The following is a 22105-nucleotide window of genomic DNA, read 5'->3' as shown; positions in this document are numbered from 1 at the left end:
GAGCATAGTGAAATGCAAAGAGATTGTATAATTGGGAGGAAGAGTAACTCAAAGCAAGACGCTCCAAACATAGATTTGGGTTGCTTTGGGAATATCACGTTCAACTCACTGGCTCACAAAATATGCTACTTTGATATAATTTTAATCTGTCAGGATGTATTTGAACTAAAAAATGAATTGACAAGCACTGCAAAGGGAGACATCCCCCCCCCCCCCCCCCTTAAATAAAAATAAAAAGGTATTTTCTCTGCACGTTATTTGAAACCAATGAATCTGAATGTACTAAAAGCTTTACACTGTCCAAGTCATCCAGAATGAGACACTGCATTTCTGCTTGTTGCTTGTTCAGTGTGTCATTCGGGTAACCGTACCCAACCTCCTCAACCTTTGTTTGCCAAATTCAGGCCCTTGGGGATGTTGTTTGGCTCGGCCCGGCGGCCTTTGTGAACCGGACTAAATGAAACCATGTGGGGTAGAAGTCAGAACACATCTGGCAACGTTTATTTCCATTAGTGCTGTGGTCTCTAATCAAGCAAATACTGGCAAACATCAAGGCCACACACAAATGCGAACCTAATGAATAGGGGCAGGGTGGACAAGTGGTGCAGGAGACGTCTGCACATTACATGTGACACTCTGCAAAGGCAAGTCTGAGAAAAGGCTGACTGTCTGACATGCAAGACTTTGAAAGTTGGCACAGTGTGAATGTCTGGTTAGTCAATAGACTGAAAATAGTCACTCGTCTGCTCTGTTTTAAATCTTGGAGATTATTCACATGTCTATAATTTATGTCTCTCGTGAGTGGAGTTTAAATGTGGAGCAATCTCATCCTTGCCAGCGATAAATTCTGGGATTTAACACCCTTTTAAGGAGACATGTATCCATATGCTGACTCTGACCCACATTCTTTTAGATTTAGGATCACTTAAGAAGCCCTCATATCTGAATCCTCCCAATACTGTTTAGCCGGCGCAGCTTACACGAGCTTTAGACTCACTTTCACAGTGACATAGCTGATGAGGGGGAAGAAAGTCTGCAGCTGAGGTGAAGGATGTCTTTGGTCTACCGTGGCTCCCTTTAAAAAAAAGCCATCAAGAGACTAGCCACCTGTTTACATATGCACGCCTCAGACAGATGTTGAATTATTCATCCACAGAGGCGGACAACATGCAGCTGTATTTGGGTTATGGGGGTGCATGGGTTCTTTCCCTGTCTGAGTTTGCAGAGCCCAAATCATAAGGCATTACTTTGCAGGCAGAGCAAAACTAGGCCACTTTACATAAAGGATCCAACGCGAAAGGCAAGGAAAGATGTGAGAGATGGAGCTGCAGACGCGGCCTATTAGGCTTGGGAATCATGGCGCAGCCCATTTGGGTTGATTTTATTTTGGGAAACTGTTTAGCGAAAAAACCTGAGTGAGTTCCAGAGACCACAACAAACAAACCATTTACTCTGTCGTAAATTGCGTTTTCACTTTGTTAACGTGTCGAACTGCCTCCTAAAGAATGCAAATGAACTTGTTGCAAATAATTTTCCGGGATCAATTCTCATCTTGTTGAGGAGGAATTGATCCTCACCGGAGCGCGCGCTCAGCACAAGATATCGACGCATGTTCGAAAAGCGCATGGACCACTTTGTGGAAACAATGCGCAGCAGTCCAAGTTACCACGTCGCCCTCCTTTGGGGCAAAGGCTAAATACCTAAGATGGATATGTTTTCGCAGAGGAGTGTGTGCACACGGAGGCAGCAGGGGTGGCAGCGCTCTGTCAGACACAGCTATCTGGAGCTTTATGGCTCACAGGTTTTTAGACTCGGTGCTGCCTCCGCTTGCCATTTGGGCCTAATGGACACTGATGGAAAATGACTCCGCTGTTCCAACGATCCATCAGACGCCCTCTTTCTCACTCCCAGAGCCCATCCATCAGGGCAGCGGCTTTCAAACAGAAAGTTAACTTCACAGGCGCTTTACATGCCCAGATGCGGTCCAGATAAACAGCCTTCGGTCAAACTGATGCTTGTTGAGGTGAATAACAACCACAGACATCCCATCTGCAAGCGAAAGACAGTGGAATAAACCCACTTTCACACATTTCTAGTGATACCTGCTTTTGCGGTCCCAGCTAGAAGTCACTTAACTTTATGGTGTGAAGCGTTTAAGTAGACTCCAGGCTTTTCTTCACACGCACCGGGCCGTGCATCACCGGGGCGCAGTGAGTCAGCCCGGCCGCGGGTCCCCAGAGGCGGCGCGCCTCGGCACGGCTACAGACCCCGCCCGCACGGGAAGAACAGCGTGCGCGAGATGGGAGAGACGGTGGGAGGTGGGGGTTAGTTACACCGAATCAGGGTGCCGGTGAGTGATGCTGCCGCCATAGGTGGGGGTTTGCACGGGAGCATGTTGGGATTAAAGCTGTGATCATCGACGGCTCCCTGACAGCGCCGGTCAGCGTGACGCACGGAGAGTGAAGGCACGGCCGCTGGAGTCGCACTGGACCGGAGCCAGAGGCAGCGGAGGGATCACCAAGTTGAGATGCAGAAGGAGCGTGCGGTGGCCAGAGAAGGATGCTGCGCTCCCGCCGTCTTCATCCTGTGACAAGTTTGGACAGAAAATAACACATTTTTTTTCGTGTGTCTTTGTTGGATTTATTTTTATTTGACTACAATATAGGAGCAGGTCAAGCAGACGCAGTTTTAACCTGTGAAGATATTCGCGCAGTGGAGGGAGCGGAACAAAAGCGTGCGCCAGGCTCAATACAAATCTGGGTAAATAAATATGACGGCCGAATTTGACGCCGTCCCGTGTCTGCAGACGAGCAGCGATTTCGCACACAGATTTTCAAACCTTGGATGAATCGTGGCGTTCAATCAATCATTCATTTATTTTTTTTGGGGGGAAGCACGGATTCGTTTCCAAGTGGCGCATCTACCTCGGGCTGCGCGTAATGGGAGAAAAGTTTCGGACCTTGCAGAGGAAACGCACTGGCAGCATCCCGCCGACGACCCGTTTGTAAATATCATGTAATTTCTTTTTTTTTTCCCCTTTGCTCATTTGTCCGCGTCTGACGAAGTTTGAAAGTGGATCTGAAACATTCAGCATGACTTGAAAGACCCCCGGGGTTATCGTAACTCTCATTAAGCCAGTTAACGATCCATAAACCGCCGAGCCGATTTGTCTAAAGACGCAGACGGACATTGATGATCCAGAGAGGATTTCTGCAGCAGGAGCAGCAGCGCAGCGAGAGCCTGATATCTGGTTAGAAAGAGAGAGACTCCCCCCCCCCCTGGATGTCTATGATGTTGTGCCAGCTCGGACAGAGGTGTGTGATGGAGGTGGTGCTGCTGACCATCCTGTCCTGGGTGTCCGTGTGGGCAGAAGAGAAGATCATATTTGACAGACACGCAGTTTACTGGAACAGCTCCAATCCCAAGTGAGTTTTTGTGGGAGTTTGGCCTCAAGGTGTATGTGTGTGTTTGAAAGATTGTTTATCCAGGTTACCCGCCTGTTTTAAAAAAAAAAGAAAAAAAAATCTATATATAAAAACACTACCAGCTGAACACTTCTGGACACAACTTCACAGTTCTGTGTTCTGACGTGTTTTCTTTGACCACATCGGTCCTGATTTACATTTTGGCCAAAAACTGCATAAGTGATGTTTTTACACAGAGAAAGCAAAACGCACACACATGCACGGGGGCAAAAGGAAGCGTGTGCGCGCGTAAAGCGCGTGCGCACACACTGGTTACCTTTGATGTTTCATTTTGTGGCACAAGGAGCTCATTTTCTCTTTAACAATGAGGACATCCTGCCTCCCTTGCTTATCAATGTCTGGAGATCTACTTTCTCTTCTTTTTTTTCTTTTTTTTAAATTTCTTTCTACCTCTATAACGTTGGCACGCACACGCACACACACGCACACGCTCATTAACGAACAAAAAACACACAAACGGTTGTCTTAAGCAGGGCCGGTCTCATTGACATGGGGCAGAGCACACTGGGCCCGTCTGTCTAATGGTTTGTGACAACCTGGCCAGCCTCTTTCTCCCTTTTCTCTCTCCTCTCACTCTCTTGGTCCTTCCACTTCTTCACTCCCCATCACTCCCCATCACTCCTCCTTCTCTTCTTCTTGTTGGCCTTCCTCTCTCTCCCAGGTAGATAAATAAACAGTGAAAGTGCTCTCTCTCTCTCTCTCTCTCTCTCTCTCTCTCTCTCTCCCCCCCCCTCTCTCTCCCTCTCCCTCTCCCTCTCTCACACACACAGTTAACAGGCCTGTCTCCCGCTGCATCCCTGTTCCACAGAAGGCTCCTCAAATATTTAACAGGCAAGGGGGAACATTTTCTCCCTTTCTCGATGTCTTCTTCTCCCTTTCTGCTTTTCTTTTTGTCCCCCTTTGCTCCTTCATACCCCCCCCCCCCCCCCCCCCCACCCCCACAACACACACACACACACACCTACACTTTGCAAACGTCACAGGGTAAATTTAAACTATATGTCGGATGCTGTTATTCCATCAGGCTCGTACGGAGAAGTTGAAGCAGAAAAAGGGTCGGCTACATCAAAAATGCATTGCTACTAAAGCAATGAATCTAGACTCTGGAGCGTTGGCGAGGCTGGACGCTGGCGGTATTGCTGCTCATCCTGGCCCTTCTTTCCGCACACACAGGTCCATCTTGCTGCTTTAGTGAAAACCAGACGCGACAATAGTCTCCTACAATTTCAAAATCTTTCCAACCACGAAAGATTCTAGCAATTGTTTGAGTGCGACTTGAGACGGCTAAATAAAAAGCGGATACAGAAAGTAAAATCGTAACACTTCATGTGAAATTCAGAGGAGAATTCTGTTGGGGTTTGTCTATTTTCTTCCCCAAAGATTTGGCCAATGACAAGAGCAAGACTGCATTCACAATTACCGTTACGACAAAGTCTGAAGGGACGACGACAGCAGCAGATAATCAGACGATCAAACGAGTGGAAAAATAAACTGTAAGACTCCAAAACTGGCTGAATGAAGAAGATGCATGCAATTGTAACTACTTCACATTGGTTGGCTACTTTATATCCTGTACTATTTTAAACATAAATCTCGTATTCTGCTGAAAACTAACGTTTCACCCTGACACTAAAACACATTCAGTTTTTTTCCTGTTTAAGTTGACCTTTCACTGTACTTGTGTCTGATTGGACATTTGGATCACATGTCAGAGGTCAACCAGGAAAAGTTGAGAGGAAAGTGTGGAGTTCAGTAAATCCTGCTAAGAGCTTGAGGAAACATGTTCATTCAGGTAAGAGCGTCTTTAAGAATCCATAACGTGCCGTAACAATGACGCTTTGTTGATAGTCCCCACAACAAAATGGAAGCTGGAACTAATCATTTGTCAACAGTCTTCCATGCTGAAGTTTGATCCCGTGACACATATTTCTGAAAGGTCTGACTCGCTGCCCGTTTACACACTGAATGGTGATTTAGCAGCCAGTCACCGATGAACGGCGCGGAGGCCAAAAGTAATGCGTCACATCTAAACAGGCTCTATTGTCTGAGGCAGAGAAAATGACTAAAACAGCTGGAAAATGAACAGCTGTGTGTCTTAATTGATCACAGAACATCAAGCACGCAGCTTGTGATGTGTGCAAGCCTCGTTTTGGGTTCGTCAAAAGTTTGATCACACTTAAACAGCTTGTGAAAGATGTTTCCGCAAGGTCACGAGGGTTGAATTTGTGAGAATGATAAAGTCAGTCATGGGTTTTCAAGCGCAGCATTAACCTCCCCGTGTTGTTAAAGAAAAATGGTTGTGGAAACTCTGCGAAATGAGAAATTAATGACACACTGAAATAGTACGGACCACTGTAAGTTGTAAGTTTTTTTTTTTTTCCCGTTTCTCCTATCTGTATGTAGGTCATGTGTTTCTTCTGTCTTATCACTTTAATACACAAGTGATCAATGTGTTCATTTCACACTTGTGTAACCGAGATCCAATCTCCACGGGTAAATTTAAACTTCTAATTGGCCACCATCACTGAAACATGGCTGCATATATGTCCACGGCTCCTTAATCCTACGAAGCATTTGAACGCTCTCGTTCGGATTTACAGTCTGTAGCTTCACAGCTTTTATTCCTTTGTCAGCCGCAGCAGCGGCATTTATCAGAGGAATAATAAAATCCATTGCTTACTGCAGTCCAACAAATAAAGAGACAAAGTTAGTGACCCGCTGGTGACGATGCAGCATTTAGCGGCTAAACTGCCAGATATTCTCTGCAGGAGTCGGCACAGTCCAGAAATGGTGGATAATACACTTTTAACCTTCGGAGGGCAGAACCTTTCTGCTGCGTAATATAGAAACGGTGTTAAACCTTAGCAATGTCGACTTCAAAGACACCAATTCCTTTTCAAGCTTGTTTTTCTGTGTTTTCCATTAAAGCAGATGAGGATGCGATTAGAAGGCAACTTTACAAGTGAATCGAAAGGTGGTTTGTGAGCTGAACCAACCTGAGTCATACATGCTGCACTGTGCATTCACTGTTTTCTTTTTTCCCAAAGAAAAATATATACCTGATTTCGCTCCTTTGTTATGTGAGCTTTTCTCCAGTGCCCTGCGACCTTGAAATGTATAAATCAGTATAAAGGAGTAATGGATGGATCTGTTATTTCTGTAACCTCCGTATTTCATCTGAAGTATAACAAACGTTATGCTTTGCTTGGCATTGATTTCATATGTTGAGCTTTATTGTCCGTCTGCACACAATTGCTCAGTCACAGGCCAGAACCCGGGCAACTGGCGGCCCGGTGTGTCTGCAACAGGATGTCCAAGGATAGTGAGCCAAGAAAGAAGATCAACTGATCATAGTTCAATTACAATTTACAACTATTCAGTTGGTTATTTGCATTGAATCAATTGCCCCACCTCTCATATATCTTGAATAATCCTTATGATTTGGCTCTCAGATAGAAAATAATAAAAAAAATGTCAGTCCTCGTATCACGAAACTTGTGATTCCATGTTTTAGACCTTAACTGTAGCTGCTTTTTATTAATGTTTTAACAATTCAAACCTTTTATTTTCACATTGTGACATTTGGTAAAGCAACACAAGGTGATGATGGTTTTCTCTCCGGGTGTCGTGACCCTTTTAAGGCGTCACGGAGTTCACAGTTTCTACATATATTGCTGTAACTGATGGTGCTTTTCACTTGCTACAATTAATAATCGTCTGAATCCTCTCTGTTTACTTCCCACCTTTCTCCTGTGATTTCTCTGAGATTAATCACGACCCTCACAGACGTCTATTCATTATTTTCTTACCTGCTAATTAATTCTGCTGCCCGCATGTTGTTCCGGAGTGCCTCCATTTCAAAAAGACTTACCCGGATAAGTCGAGATAAATAATATGAGTTACACAAATGATCCCACTTGAGAAAGGAGGCACACAACAAATTGGTCAAACCCCCCCTTAAATCCCGGGCCCTGACTCACAGCGGGCCCATTTCTTTCAAGGTCTTGCTGGATAATAGAAAATGTATGAGATAATCCAATTCAAACAGCTCCGGCCACTTTTGGTCACGGCGGGGAGCAGCGCTTGCACACACTCGGAGTGGTGTCCGTCCTCCTGTTGTGATGAGATACGTGTTGGTGCACAGTAACAAAGTACCATAACAGGCATTATCACAACAATGCTGCAACATTAGAACTGGATCTGGAAATCTCCGAGACCCACATAAAGGGATTTATACCACATGCAGGAAGGAATATATGGGGAACCCACACAGACACATGTGCACGTATGTATACACACCAGCAGCAGCAGCAGCAGCAGCAGCCAGATTTAGGTCACAAACTCACACACACAATCACATATAACTGGCATGGTTGTCCATTGAATACAAGGTTAGACAGCTCCCATTTTTGTATTCTTTGTCGCATGCATGCGCACACACACTTGCATGCGTGTACACACACACACACACACACACACACACACACACACACACACACACACACACACACACACACACACACACACACACACACACACACACACACACACACACACACACACAGACACACAGTTTGGCTCTCTATTCACAACAAACCCATCCTTTTCCCTCTCGCTGGCTGGCACACATTCATGCACGTGCATACACAAACAGTGAAGCCTCTTCTGGCTCCCAGGCCCACATTCTAAAGCTTGCAGGTGAGGGGCTTTGTTCACCCCGAGCAGCTAATATGCTCAGAGAAATGGGCTCTCCTCCACACACACACACACACACACACACACACACACACACACACACACACACACACACACACACACACACACACACACACACACACTTACACACTTACAGACCCACACATGCACTGGCTCAGTGGTCCAGAAGGAGCACCTTATCTAATCCTATGGTTTATCCTTCAAAAGACTTTCTTTTCCTCTTTCTTCTTTGTTCCTCCCCTCTCCTCTCCCTTCATCTCTGTGTCTTTGAGGAACTCTGTGTCAGTGAGAAGCGCTGATGGTTGACGACACTCATTCTATGGGACAGAATTTATCTCCTTGGAGACTCGCGCTCACTCACAAACACATGCACCCACGCAGTGTTTGAGGGAAGAAGTGTCTCATGCACCCGCACACCCAGACGTATCCTGCGCGCTCACAAAGTTTCACATGCAGCGAACACACTGTCCGTACTCTGCACACCTCGAGTCCACACCTGCACACATTCACACACACACACACACACACACACACACACACACACACACACACACACACACACACACACACACACACACACACACACACACACACACACACACACACACACACACACACACACACACACACACACACACACAATGTCTTTTCGTTGTGTCCCCTGTGGTGCCCAATGATATGTGTAGTCACTCGCACTCCCTCAGCCTTACCACACACACACTCACATAGATTTGCATCCAATTTACATGTAGACTTGCAGTCACCCCCGCTCAGTTACTGACAGTTTGTCAGACTCAAACCTGCCTTTAGGTTAAATCCATCTTCCACTGCCACCGCCAACATCCCCGCCACCCACTCCACCTCCTTTTCTCTTCATCTTTTCCTTTTTTTTTCCCTCTCTGTCTTTTTGTCTCCCCATCACATCTTCCACTCTCTTACTCATCGTCTCTTTCTTGCATCACGACTCCCCTCCCCATCCTTCCTGCTTGGCTTTCTCATCCAGTGGAGATGCTGCTTTGCTCGTACAGGACCCTGCACTGCCCACACCGCCTCGGGCAACCACTCTCCGTGCATAAAGCTGCACGACATCGGGTTACATGTTCTTGCCGTGACCTACATGACACTTTACACAGAGGACTGCAGATGATTAACGTGTCGGTGCTGCTGTGGTTCCCGTCGAGAGAAACTTGTCTCGAGAGTTGTCTGTGTGGAGTCCCTACCATTGCAGCCCGGGCTGAAGATGATACTTAGGGTAATCAAAGTCAGGGCTGCTACCTCACAAACGATTTCTCCCAGCTCAGCAGGAGAGTTACATAACAAGATCTAGTGTAGCAGATCTTCGTCATCAGCACTTTCAATGCAGTGATTGGCAGCAGGAAGTCATCTAAATATTCAAGGGGCATTGGAGGGGAACAGTATGTCTGCTGATGGTAAAGGCAATCTACCAGTGCAGGTTCTTTCAGTGAAAAGCTTGTTGTTTTTTTTTGGTTTTATTTTTCTTTAAACGGGTCTATTCATGTATCTTTTATGGAATCATATCGAGCATAAGAGGAGAGCTAATATGCATTCACTAGACAGTTGTTTAGCAGAGTTTGTGGCATTCACAATGATTAACGTCACCCATCTTGTAGCCTGATGATTAACAGAAGTGAGAGGGATTCAACCATGGATGTTAGCGTCCATAACAAACACAGTTATACTTGGTACAGTGCACAGTGGAATGTCGTTTTGTGCCCACACTTGAAATGAAATATTTTAAATATTGGATGAGATGATTCATTCAAGACCAAAGTGTCTCTGCAACTGCTTATTAGTTCTCGCATAAATTACGGCACTGAAAATTTGTATACTGAACATGTTTTCGGAGAGGATTGTTTCAGAGAAGACTGATCTATGCAGTGATGGAGGACATGGAGATGGTTGGCAGACAGACAAGTCTTTCTTTCATTAATTGAAGCTCGTGTTGACTGTATTGGCAAAAAATATCATCTTTGATCAGTCTTTTCTAACTGAACATGAATAAAAAATGCTGGCCAATTTTTATGTAATGAAGCCAATAGATGTAATAGCAATGTAATAAAGTGCCAATGATGTAATAAAGCAGTTAAAAAATCTTTACAACCATAATTAAGCTAGTGATACATACTATATGATGACTGTGCCACTGACTATTTTACATAATAAAAATGCACAAAAGTTGCAAAAATAACTTTATTTCAAAGAAAAGTTTACCTATTTATACGTTATTGAATGAATTTTTTGTAATAACTTATTGGACTATTGCAAATCTGTTAATAGATGAAATATGTAATTACACTATTGACAAGTTATCACATTATGGGGTATATTACATTTTAAAAGGCCAAAAGTATTACATTACTGGCGGATATTCTGTTATTCACCATTATTATATTATTCGGTGTTTCACTGCTCAACATTTTTTTAGTTTGAAAGAGAAACCAAACGATATATTACCTCGGTTATCGGCATTGAAAAAAGAAAAAGAAGTACAACTATGATTTCATACTTCCTGTAATGAACTGGCAACCTGTCCGGAGTGTGTTTTGCATTGGTGTTAGTGAGGATGGATGGATGGATGGATGGATGGGAGGGAGGGAGGGAGAGACAGACCGAGAGAGAGAGGGATTCATTATATACCATTTGATCCAACCTAGTTTCGGGGGGCACTGGAGCTGATCCCAGCTGACTGGGCACGTTAAACCCAGTTAACACGTTAAACAGGTCACCAGTTCATTACATTGACAACACAGAGAGACAGACAAGCACACACTCTCACCTTCACCATTCCAGTCACATATCAACATTAAATGTCAGGTTGTTGTTTGTTTTTTTAACTTTAGGGAAAGTGGAATACCAGAAGAAAACCCTCACAAGACCCCCCCAAAGCCATGAGGCAGAGCAATCTTCTCACTGTGAGGCCAAAGTATTAACCACTATACGATTGTGCAGGCCATTTGAAAATAGATGCCAATTATTTACTCAACCGGTTGTTGCAAATCCAAACACAAAAAGTCCATTGGTTCTTTATTTTTTTCAAGCGTATATTTAAATTGATTTGAAAGTGCTGCTTTTCAGAGGAACTGAAGGAGGAAAAAAGTTCTTCTGCTAATTTGAGTTCTCTGTTGGACACCTCTTAAACATGAGATGCTGTGGAACCAGAAAAAGGTCTCTGTATCTATTTAATTTCTTTTTTCTTTTTCTTTTTTGTGCTATTGATTTTGGAAGAGAGATTATCTGAGGCATAGTAAAGCAGTTGAGTATCTTTGGTTACAGGGAGTTATTACATTGTTATATAACCTAATTGGCTGTCCATACAGAGGAGGCATAATGTATTAAAATTATAAGGAAGGCAAATATCTTTTTTAATTAATTCACAAACTAATTGGTTTGCGTATCTTCAGCATGCGAATGTGGGTTCTTTCCATTGTGGTTTTTTAATTTATTTTTTATGTCACCGACAGCAAAACATCTTTGTCTCTGGTGTTAAACAGCCGGCACACTATTTTTCCAGCAAACGTGGTTTTGCCAAACACAGGTGCAGCCAGTCATTTTAAGGAAGGCTTCAGTCTGCTCAGCACGCCGACTCCCTCAACCGGCAAAGTTAATGTGATTAATCACACCTGTGTTTTGTCTATCAGCCCATTAAAAGACCTGTTGGCTTTCGAGGTGAGATTTTCTGTCATTTCTCAGAGAGAACCATTAATTATAGACTAACAACTTGTCGTGTTTATTTGCTTTTTATCCCCATTGCCAATTTAGTTGACTTTCTGTATATCAATGGCACCTAAATAAAGGTCAGGGATTTAGACCATAACGTAATCTCTTATTAACTTTTACACGGCCTTTGAATTTATCTGTGCTCGTGCATTTTTAACAGGGAAAAAAAAAAACATAAGTGTCACATAAATCTTGTAATATACCTGGTGAAGTTGTTATATAATCTGGAACGTTGTGAATTATTCATTAGATTTTTGCTTTTGTCTTAATTTAATTTCAGTCAAGTCATGACAGGCCAATAATAATCATGGTCCTTGTCAGTGTCATACAGCCTTCTTGCCTGTGTATTTAACAATTAAAACGAAGAACCAATATTAGATATAGAAACATCGCCTACACCCAATTATTTTATTTCTGTGACAACAATATCTCCTTTTCATTTTTGGATTAAGGATTTCATCCTTTCTGTTATTAAAGATACTGGATTAGACTCCTAATCCTTGTTTTAGGAATACTTTCTTTATCAAAGTAGGTTTCCCCCACAAAATATCTTCCCCTGAAGCGATTGAAACCAGACCTTTGCCATGCATTTTTCACAGGAAGGTGCTCATTTTCAATCCTGCCCTGAGAGTTTCCGAGTATGCTGGAAAATATCATCATTTTATGATCTGCCCATAGGAGCATAATGATCTGTTTAGTATGTCAGCAGCATGGCGCTGAATGGGTAATATATGAAATGTTTACTTAACCCCCCCCCATGTTTGATTGTTCATGCAGAGGGGCAGGTTGAAAGGATGAACGAGAATATCGAGCTCCAGTGCTGCTGCTACTTTTGCTACCTACCGCTAATGAGGTTTGTTGATGATAATGACTGTAGCCGTGATGGCGGCGATGATGTAAGTGCTCCGAAACAACCTGGGGAGATCCCAGGAGTTGTTGTTTTAATGAAGAGGGGATGAAACGGTTCAAACAGGAGATGGAGAAAGGCAGAGAGCCGAGGGTCCCAAGAAGAAACGGAGAGGCCAAGAGAAAGGATGAAAGCATGAATTAAAAAAAATAAATAAAAAAAAAGCACAAAACGAGGAGATACCAGCCAAGAATATGAAATATGCCAGATTGAATTCAATACATCTCACACAATGCGCATTGTCATTGCTGCTCCCTGCTTGTTTCTGCTCCCCTCTAATACTTTTCCTCAGGTCCCGGCTGGTCGTGCCGATTGTGTTAGCAGAGCGAAAGAATGGGAGTCTTTCAGTTGTGTCTGTTTGATACTCTGGTGGGACCTCTTCTGCTCTATTTTCATATAGACCAGTTGGAGAAAGATAATAACACATGGAGTACTGTCTGGCTACGCCTCGGACTGGCCCGGAGAGACAAAAAAAAAAATACGCAGAAAATATGAAAGAGAAACCGAGAGATGTACTTGAAGGATTAGGGACACTTGGAGCATGAATATGGAGGACAAAAAGTTGGGTGCGAAACAAAGACGGGCCTGATTCTCCTTTTTTTTTTTTTCCCACAAAGAACAAGGCAAGATGAGAGTTTGTGAGACGAGAAAAGCGATGCAAAGTAAAGACAAATCAGGTGGAAGAAGTGGGGAAAGTGGTGGAAGTCTGTGAGGGTGATCTCGATGCAGCAAAAGATTATTTTGGAGGTATGACTCAGGCAAAATGTACAGCGGTGTAGGAGAGAAAGCTGCTATCAGCACACGGTCGGACGGGCACAGCGGGTGAGTGTCGAGAGGCTGCTATTGCAGGGGTAAACACTGGCCTTTATCATGGCGCCTCAACCAATGTTAAAGATGCCCTCTGGTGCATGCAGCTTTTTAGGATGAGACTGCCGGCATTTAAAACGGATGAGGACGGAACGCCTTTGTTTTTTCACTTGGCAGCGCTTCAGGTGAGACCGAACTGAAAGAGCTGACCCTGGCAACGTCCACGCTGCTAATCGCCTGGATTTTCTTCTTCTACTTCTTTTCTTTTTTTTTTTTCCAAACTAAACAATTTGGCAACCAAGTTCATTCTAAAAATGTTTGGGGGGGCCATGTATTTATGAACAGCGAGGGGTTATTTTCTGCTTGTCAGAGTAGACAACAGTATCACGTGACGGTTGGCTCGCGTGTGTACGGGTGTGTATGTGCACATGCGTTGGAGCGGTAATGAAAACCACTTTTTCATCTTCGGCCAAAAACATCCCCGGTAGATTTTTAAACAGTGGGAGCGGAAAGTCAAACAAAAGAAGGAGCGGGTGGATCATTTGCATTGTAATCCGTCTGACGAGGCAGGGGAGAGGAAAAAAAGAAAAAGAAAAAAGGTCTAATTTCCAGCCAGCAACGTAAGCCCCGCTACCTTGATTTGATCCAGTGTGGAGGCACTATAAACAAAGCCCTCATTTTACACTATGCTAATGGGACATAATGAGGACCAACCAACAGATGTTGGAGCACTCTTGTGGTTTTGTCGCTGCTTATTTCCGCTCGGTTCTGCGGAGGCTGGCAACCACCTGCTTTCTATACGTCTCTCCGAGGTGTCCGCGTGAATGCCACCCTCTGGTTCAGGGGATGTACAGATTTTTCCCGGCAGCACTGTTCCTTCTGGTCTGTACCATAATCCTCACCTCAGGTCTAATCCTGAGTTAATTCTAAGCAAGGCTCAGAGGGATGTATATTTTTAAAAAAAAATAAAAAATACAGCTAATCTGATTTGCCTTCAGACGGAGAGGGTGGCGGCAGGTGATGGGATGATATTGATCATTCTGATGTGATGTCGCTGATACTGATTGGACAGGTGAAGATGAAGATGACAACGGAGGTGTTAATAATAACTTCTGTCTCTATCGTCCAATCCAGGCTGGAAAATGTGTCTTCAGTCTCGGTTTAGACGCAGTAAACACATAAATCCACCTCTGCTATATTTTAGATGCAGAAGGTGTACGCGTCCATTCAGTATAATGCAGTTGGAATAGTTCATCTGGTGTTGTTCAGGCTGCTGACAGCCCGAGGGACAAAGGACCTTTTATAAAGGTTGTTTTTTGGTCATCTGCATTTTTACACCAACTAGCAGGAAAGGTGACTGCACAAACCTTGTAAATGGAACTATTTTCAGGCAGTCTATACACCTGAATTGTGTCAAGCTATTGTTGTTGCCAATTCATTTCCCCTCCAGATTGACTTCAAATGCTGTTTGATGAACGTATGCTTTCAGAATGAAAGTTTCCTAGACTTGTATTTCCTTCATCTGTCGCTCAGACATGCAGATCTTGCTCAAAGCCTTCAAAATCCAAACTGGGTAATGTTATTCAGTATTTATTTATACAAATGAAATCGGTGTTGATCATAGTGATGATGCTAATGATGTTTATGAAGATGATGATAAGGATAATGAAAACAGCAGGGGACGTAACGCGAGTGATTAAAATTTTGATGAAGAAAATTAGGGTGATGACAGCAGTGATGATGGGCTGTGGTTAATGTTTTCATTTAATGGTGATTATATTAAAGTTAATGATGATATCAGTGAAGGTGATCATAACAGGAGGATGAGAAGGAGATAACTTAAGTGCACTGTCTCAGCACTCCGAGAAACATCATTCCACACAATCAGTAATAACTCAAATACTGATAATTGTATCTTATCATCAATAGATATTTTCGGATTTCATAAATATTAAGAAAATGATTTAAAACGCATTGTCAAATCATCATAATTACGTAAGTATGCAACAACTGATTATCTAAGGGAGTTAAGAAATTTAGTTTTTAGTCTGGAATAATGAACATCTGCCAGAGTACATCAACATAATCATGGCATAATGACAATTAAAGCTGTACTGTTGATAGTAGCACTCATTAATACCACAGGGTAGGAATTTTCTAAAACAGTTAAAAACCACGATAATAAAAGAATCATGAAACACTGAAACTACAAAAGACAGAAAAACACTGAAAACATATGTAACAAATGTGATATTACATTAAGTGGACAAACAAGCTAAAAGAGTGATGATTGCAAAAGATTCAGCCTATATCTGAACTAGCACATGTCAGCAAATGCCGCTTATAGCTTATGGAGTAAAAAGGGCCGAAAACAACAAAACCTTTTGACGGGAAACACGTTGGGAAATACAACTATGAACTAAAATCACTACTTGGCATGAGACAAAGTTAACTATGAAGGTGTCACTGTGGAGAGTTGGCAGCACTGATTTATTCACTTAATAGATTTTGACTGGTAAAGCAACATTTGTCTCTGTAGTGGTGACACAGGTGGAAAATGAATAGAATGAAAACATGGAAATGCATGCTGTTCTTTGTGAGGATTGATACGTTGATTAAAAGATGGGTGTGAATAGTAACACTTCTCCAGATATGATTACACTGTTGGTTGTGATTTAAATAGGATGAAGACGGAGAAGTGATTCTCGGGTTTTGATAATAAGCAGTAACAATAACAGTAGAAATGGCGTGATTGATACAAAACGTGTTGATTCATGTAATCATGAACGCGTGAAGAAGATGCTGGAACAGTGTGACCAGGACACATAGCTGTCTACTGAAAATCCCCAAAGCGTATCAAATTGCCTGTTTCTGTCGATTAATATGTGTCCACGCTAACAATAATGGCTACACTAATGCTAGTGGAGATGACATGATGAATCATAGCGATTGCACTGGTGTGATGATTATGATGGCGATGGTGGAGCTGTTGAAAATAAGAAGATTGATGACACTGATGCCAACAGGGATGATCTCGATGATAGCGGGGATTGTACTTGCAGGATGAATGCGGGGAGGATGTCAAAGACAGTATGATTAGTAACGGCTTTGAAGAGCTTCACAATGATGACACAGATGAAAAGGACGTGATGAGTCACCTCCTCTGCACGGTTCGCTCTCCTCTTTCGCCCCAATTTTGAACCCTCCACCACCCTCGCACACCTTTCTTCTCTCAAGTTTTCTGTAACTCCCACTCTCTCCTTCCCTCTCTATAAATCTTTCTCTCTCTTGAGGAGGTTTGTGAGAGGCGAGTCGGAGCTCTCCATTAAGATTCCTTCTCCCGCTTCTCTCTCTATGGAAAATAAAGGAGAGGAGAGATGTGAGAACATTATTCGTTTTTTCGTGAATCGGGTCTTTTTTTTTCTTTCTTCTCTCCCATTGCAAATGGTAAAGGAGGAGATTCTCCACTGATGAGATTGCTTCATTCTTCGAGGCGTCACCTCAAACTGGCTCACACAGCCATGGAGAGAGGTGTTATGTCACAAAGGGCGAGTTTGCTCGATTCTTCTTTTGTGTCCACCCTTCTTTATATTTGGGATGTCTGTGTGTGTGTGTGTGTGTGTGTGTGTGTGTGTGTGTGTGTGGGAGGGAGGGAGGGAGGGGCGTCTGCCTGCCAACTGTGTGGATATACTGTATGTGTCTTTGTATGTCTTTGCCCATTTTGTGTGGGTGTTCAGGTGTAGCTCAGGAGTGTGTAAGCGTGTTGGCTTCAGCAGAAAAAAAATAATAATATAAAAAAAAAATCCTTACACTGGTTTGAAGAGCCTAATCAAAGGCTGGCAAATTTTCCTCGTCTCTTGTGTAGTTCTGAGGCAACTGCTGGGCCCCTTTTCTTTTGGCTTCCCCCGTTTTTTTTCCTCCCTCCTCTCCCACCTACTCTCATCTCTGATTACTGAAGGGGCTGCAGGAGGGCTCTGTTCTCCACCGAGCTCCGTGTCGACGTCCTTCAAAACTGTTGCACTGGAAGCACGCGCCTTGGCGTAGAAGGCATCCACCACTGTACCAGCACACCTCCCGCGGAAACTGTGACAGTCTGCATTTCTTATTACCCAACTGTGGAGGAACGGACACAAGTGGGTGACATGAAGCTTGCTGTGTCACCAATCACCCCGACGCCTGAGCTGCAGCCAGAGACAGGAAGGAAGGGGAGGCAAGATAGTAACGGTTATATTTATAGTTATTGCACAGTGGTGAATTTTATTTTGCCTAACAAGGAATATGTCTCAGAGGAGCTTCTCCACTTTTTGAGATAAGAAGGTGTTATCAAGTAGAAGGAAAGAGAAACTGGTCTAAATTAGGGATTTTCATTTTTTTTTTTTTTTAAAAAGCTGCCAGCCATGTATCTTAATGAGATTAGTGTCAAAACCAATTACTATGTGATTTGTTAAGGCAACAAGCGCAAAAATGTTTCACATCTATCACGGATTTTCACAAAAAGAGGAAAAGACGGACTGCCTGGATTAAAAAAATAAAAAAAAACAATGGAGAAAGATAGAAAAGAAGAAAAACTGGAATGAGGATGAAGGGAAGACCGTGAGAGATGGAGAGAAAGAAAAAAAAATTGACAAGAGGCATGTATGGCTGTCTGTGGGTGCTGTGAGGAGTATAGGCTGTGGCATCCGCTAGTGGTGCTGCATACTCTGTGTTTGATCAAACACACTTCAAACACCCTCGCTGACTTCCTTTTGCAGAGAGTTGGGAGACGAGTGTGAGTGTGTGTGTGTGTGCGTGCGTGCCTATAGCTCCACGTTTGCTGAGGAAAGCGTTATTGATGTTTTGTTTATCTTAAATGGGTCAACCCTAAACAAAACAAGCACAGCGTCTACAGTAGCTGCGATGTTGACTGCTGTAAACTGCAGTTTCCTTGCGGCTCCCAAATCGGTGAATAATGTTGATGAATGACCCTGAGTGTGTACTCGTGTGCTCTGTGATCAGGGTTGTGCCTCTTTTCTTTTTTTTTTTTTTTGTACTTATGGATGTGCACTGCTTTCTCTATTATCACTCCCCAGACACATTTTCACCTCTATTAAGTTATTCGTCATTAATCGCTCTGCACATCTACTTCATTTCTTGTCTTCATTCTCTCCCGTTTGCCCTCATTGCGGATCTCTACATCTCTGTGTCTTAAAGAGCCGCGACTCCAGAGAGCTCATTAAGGCCATTAGCAGACGAGTCACAGAATAGTTAGGCTCTCTCGCTGTTGTCTGCGCTCATCTAGCTAACTACTGCACCGCAGAACCGCCAACCTTTGACTTCTGCATTTATATCCGCTCACCACTCGACTCCTATAGGCCGCGCTCATGCATGTTGCATTATGTGCATACTGCGGCTCGCTATGACTTCTTTAATTTGCCTATATTAAAATCACTCCAACACAGTCACACTGCCACATAAAAGTTTGATTAGGAACATTATTGAAGATTAGATTGATGAATTATTGATCAGCAAGGTGGGAAGTCAGTGGGGAGTAGATTAGACACGGGCCAGGAAGTGATGTTTGTGCAAGTCTTTAATGCATGCATGAGACTGTATATGCATGTGTGCAGCTAAGCATGTGTGTGTGAGATCAAAAAGCTGGTGCATATGTGCTTTTGAGTTGGCGATCGAGAGCATGTGACTGTGTGTGCTTGTGTTTTTGTGCAGAGTGCACTTGGGTGTGTGTGTGTGTGTGTGTGTGTGTGTGTGTGTGTGTGTGTGTGTGTGTGTGTGTGTGTGTGTGTGTGTGTGTGTGTGTGTGATGAGAAGCTGAAACACCAAGCATGCTCGTGAGCCTGACAGTAAGTGATAACTCAGCCCGAAGCTGATGGTAAGTCGGTAATGATTCTGTTTTAAAAGATCGCGTAGAATGCTCTCTGATGTTCCCGTAGACTCTTTAACCTTACATCAACACATCAACAGCTCCACGTAGGCAAAACAAAAACTGCTGACCATTTTCCTACTTCCTCAATGCAAACAATAGGTGTGAGTCCTGGATAGGATGGAAGAAGTGCTGGATAGAAAATCCAGCCAATCTTTCATCAATATAACATGTAAATTTGCAAAACTGTGAATAGAAGACACCGACTGCGGTTGCATAATGTGTTGGTCAGTTGGATCAGCTGTGGGTGGAGGTGTGAACTATGTGCCGGAGAAGTGTTAGATAATGTGCAAATATAAAGGTGAACGTCGGAAGTTCCACCAGCACAAAATGAATGAATGTGTGAGTTTTTATTTTTTTCGCTGAGCGCATTCATTTGTGCTGACTCACTCTGCATATACAGGATGCGCAAAAGCAAAACACCTGTCCAAGGAGAGCTTTGGGACTTTAACCTATAGAAAACGATGTAGTGGTGCTTTTGGCAGGGTTGAAAATACAGTGCATCCGGACCTTTTGCAAGCAAACCACAAGTACTCCCAACAATAGTATGTAAATGGAAGCAGAACCTCATAATACAAAGATCAAGTGTCTAGGAGATGATGCAGTGTCAAACTAAAAAAAGATGTGCAAAAAATATAGATAACCAAAGCCCAGTTTATATGACATTTCAAGTGAAAATGTATAGTTTTTGTGTTTTCGTTTGAGAAAAGTTTTGTAAACAATGTCAGTTTACACTGAAAAACGATAAAAAAAAGTATCCTGCCAGGCTACTAGTGGGTGCTGTTATTTTTTTATTTTTTTAAGTGAAACTATAGATTCATGCACACAAAGAATAACGCGGTATAAGCATTAACAATGGCGAGGACATGGACATTCGTACGGACAGATAACGAAGTTGGATTGCTATTTCGGAGACTTTCAATTCCAAAACTACCAAGTTCCAGGAGAATGTGGACTGGGGGTCAGGACACTCTGGAGGTCGCCATTGTTAATCTCCATCTACTAGCGCATGCGCGGAAGAACCATTTACTACGACTGTGGTGCACATGTCACGTAGCCGCGTTTCTACGAAGGTGGGGCATTTTCGGAAAATTCTACCTTAGGAGCCGTTTTCAAACTTGCTTTTTTATTGACTCTGTGCACTAAAACGCAACAAAGCCTGAATAACAACATGTTTCCCATTAAGTTACAGAGCGACAATGAGACCCAAACTGCCTGGTAGATGACGACAATGATTGCAGCACACCAAGAGTTTTTTTTTTTTAGGACAAAACCAGAGCAATCCTGTGATTTTACTTACATTATATCAAACCTTGTCACTAATTACATATCTAACAACTTTGAGGTCTATAATCAAGAAAAAGACCCGGTCCCCACCCACACCCAAGACGACTGCCCCCCCAGATCTGAAGCTCTGCCCCCGATGTACTATGTATTTACAATCTATATGCCATATCATTAGAAACACTTGTACAGTCTACTGTGATCTAATTATACAACAGCTCTGCTATGAATTCTATGAAATATCCACTTTTTTTAAGTATTTGTTGATGCAATCAAAAAATATGTTGACTTTATGTGTATTATTTAGGCGCCAGCGGTTGATGGTGTCGCAGTGGAGTCTGTCATGTCCCTAATTTTGTTGCCAAAGTTAAATATCACTGCAACAATTAGGAGCAAATTCTACATATCTTGATGTCCTTCACCAGAATGTGACTTGTTTTAGGAGCTGGAGATGACTGAGGAAACACTGTCTTTATTTTATAATGGGTAAACATGGAAGCTAGTGTGTTAAAGTCAAAATGAAAAGGCCAAATCCCTAAAATAGTGGTTTTTAAAGTGTGGGACAGGCCGCCTATGAGGACTTTAGGGGTCAGGGGGATACCTTGTTTTAACCAGCGTGATTTCTTTTTCTTTTTTTTTTCTTTTGTGGAAAATGAAAATATGTTAATTCCCATGTTTCAGATGAATGCCAATTTTTGCTAGAAACCATTTTTGAATTTTTTTAAATACTCTTGACAGTTGCACTCTATTTTTTAATATTCTATAGAATATCTGATATTAAAAGCCTCTAAGTGGAACGAGAAGGGTTTGTTTTTATTGCTCATAGATCCCAACAGTAGTACATTATAATGTGAAAGATAAATTAAGAAAACCAGCAACTGAAAATCACGACTTAGTATGGGAAAAAAAAGTATCCAGAGAATTGGAGAGGGGTTTAGTGCAATGTGGTCCAAGTTCCATTAAGGGGTGTCATCCTTCACACTTTAAAAGACTCTTTTTTTATTTTTTTTCACTCAGCTTAAAGGCTTTAAGAACAGTTTTCATACGAGTATTCAACTGGACATGGGAGTTTTTCTATCATTTTGTGCGACATAAACATGTATGTCCATGCATTATTGAAGATTTTTAAAATATTTTTTATTAAACCATTCCATTTGCTGGCCAGTAACCTAGGTAACCTGCTCCATCTTATTTTTGTCCTCTAATAATTATCCCAAATATTCCACAGTTATGGTAATGATGAAGGGTTTT

At 42.7% G+C, this 22105-nt stretch overlaps 1 protein-coding gene across 1 annotated transcript in view; it reads left to right on the top strand.

Moving 5' to 3' along the window:
* The first annotated feature begins 2317 nt into the window (after positions 1-2317).
* Positions 2318-22105, top strand: part of efna2a (ephrin-A2a) — an 80377-nt gene continuing 60589 nt past the window's right edge. Inside the window, exon 1 of the mRNA XM_080479360.1 lies at positions 2318-3425. Within this exon, the coding sequence (XP_080335486.1) occupies positions 3283-3425 (143 nt within the window). The 5' untranslated portion in view covers positions 2318-3282. The remainder of the gene's footprint in view (positions 3426-22105) is intronic.

Source organism: Lipophrys pholis (genome assembly GCF_963383615.2).
Source record: "Lipophrys pholis genome assembly, chromosome: 14".
Taxonomy (NCBI): domain Eukaryota; kingdom Metazoa; phylum Chordata; class Actinopteri; order Blenniiformes; family Blenniidae; genus Lipophrys; species Lipophrys pholis.
The sequence above is the reverse complement of the archived record's forward strand: the minus strand, read 5'-3'. Positions and strand labels throughout refer to the sequence as shown.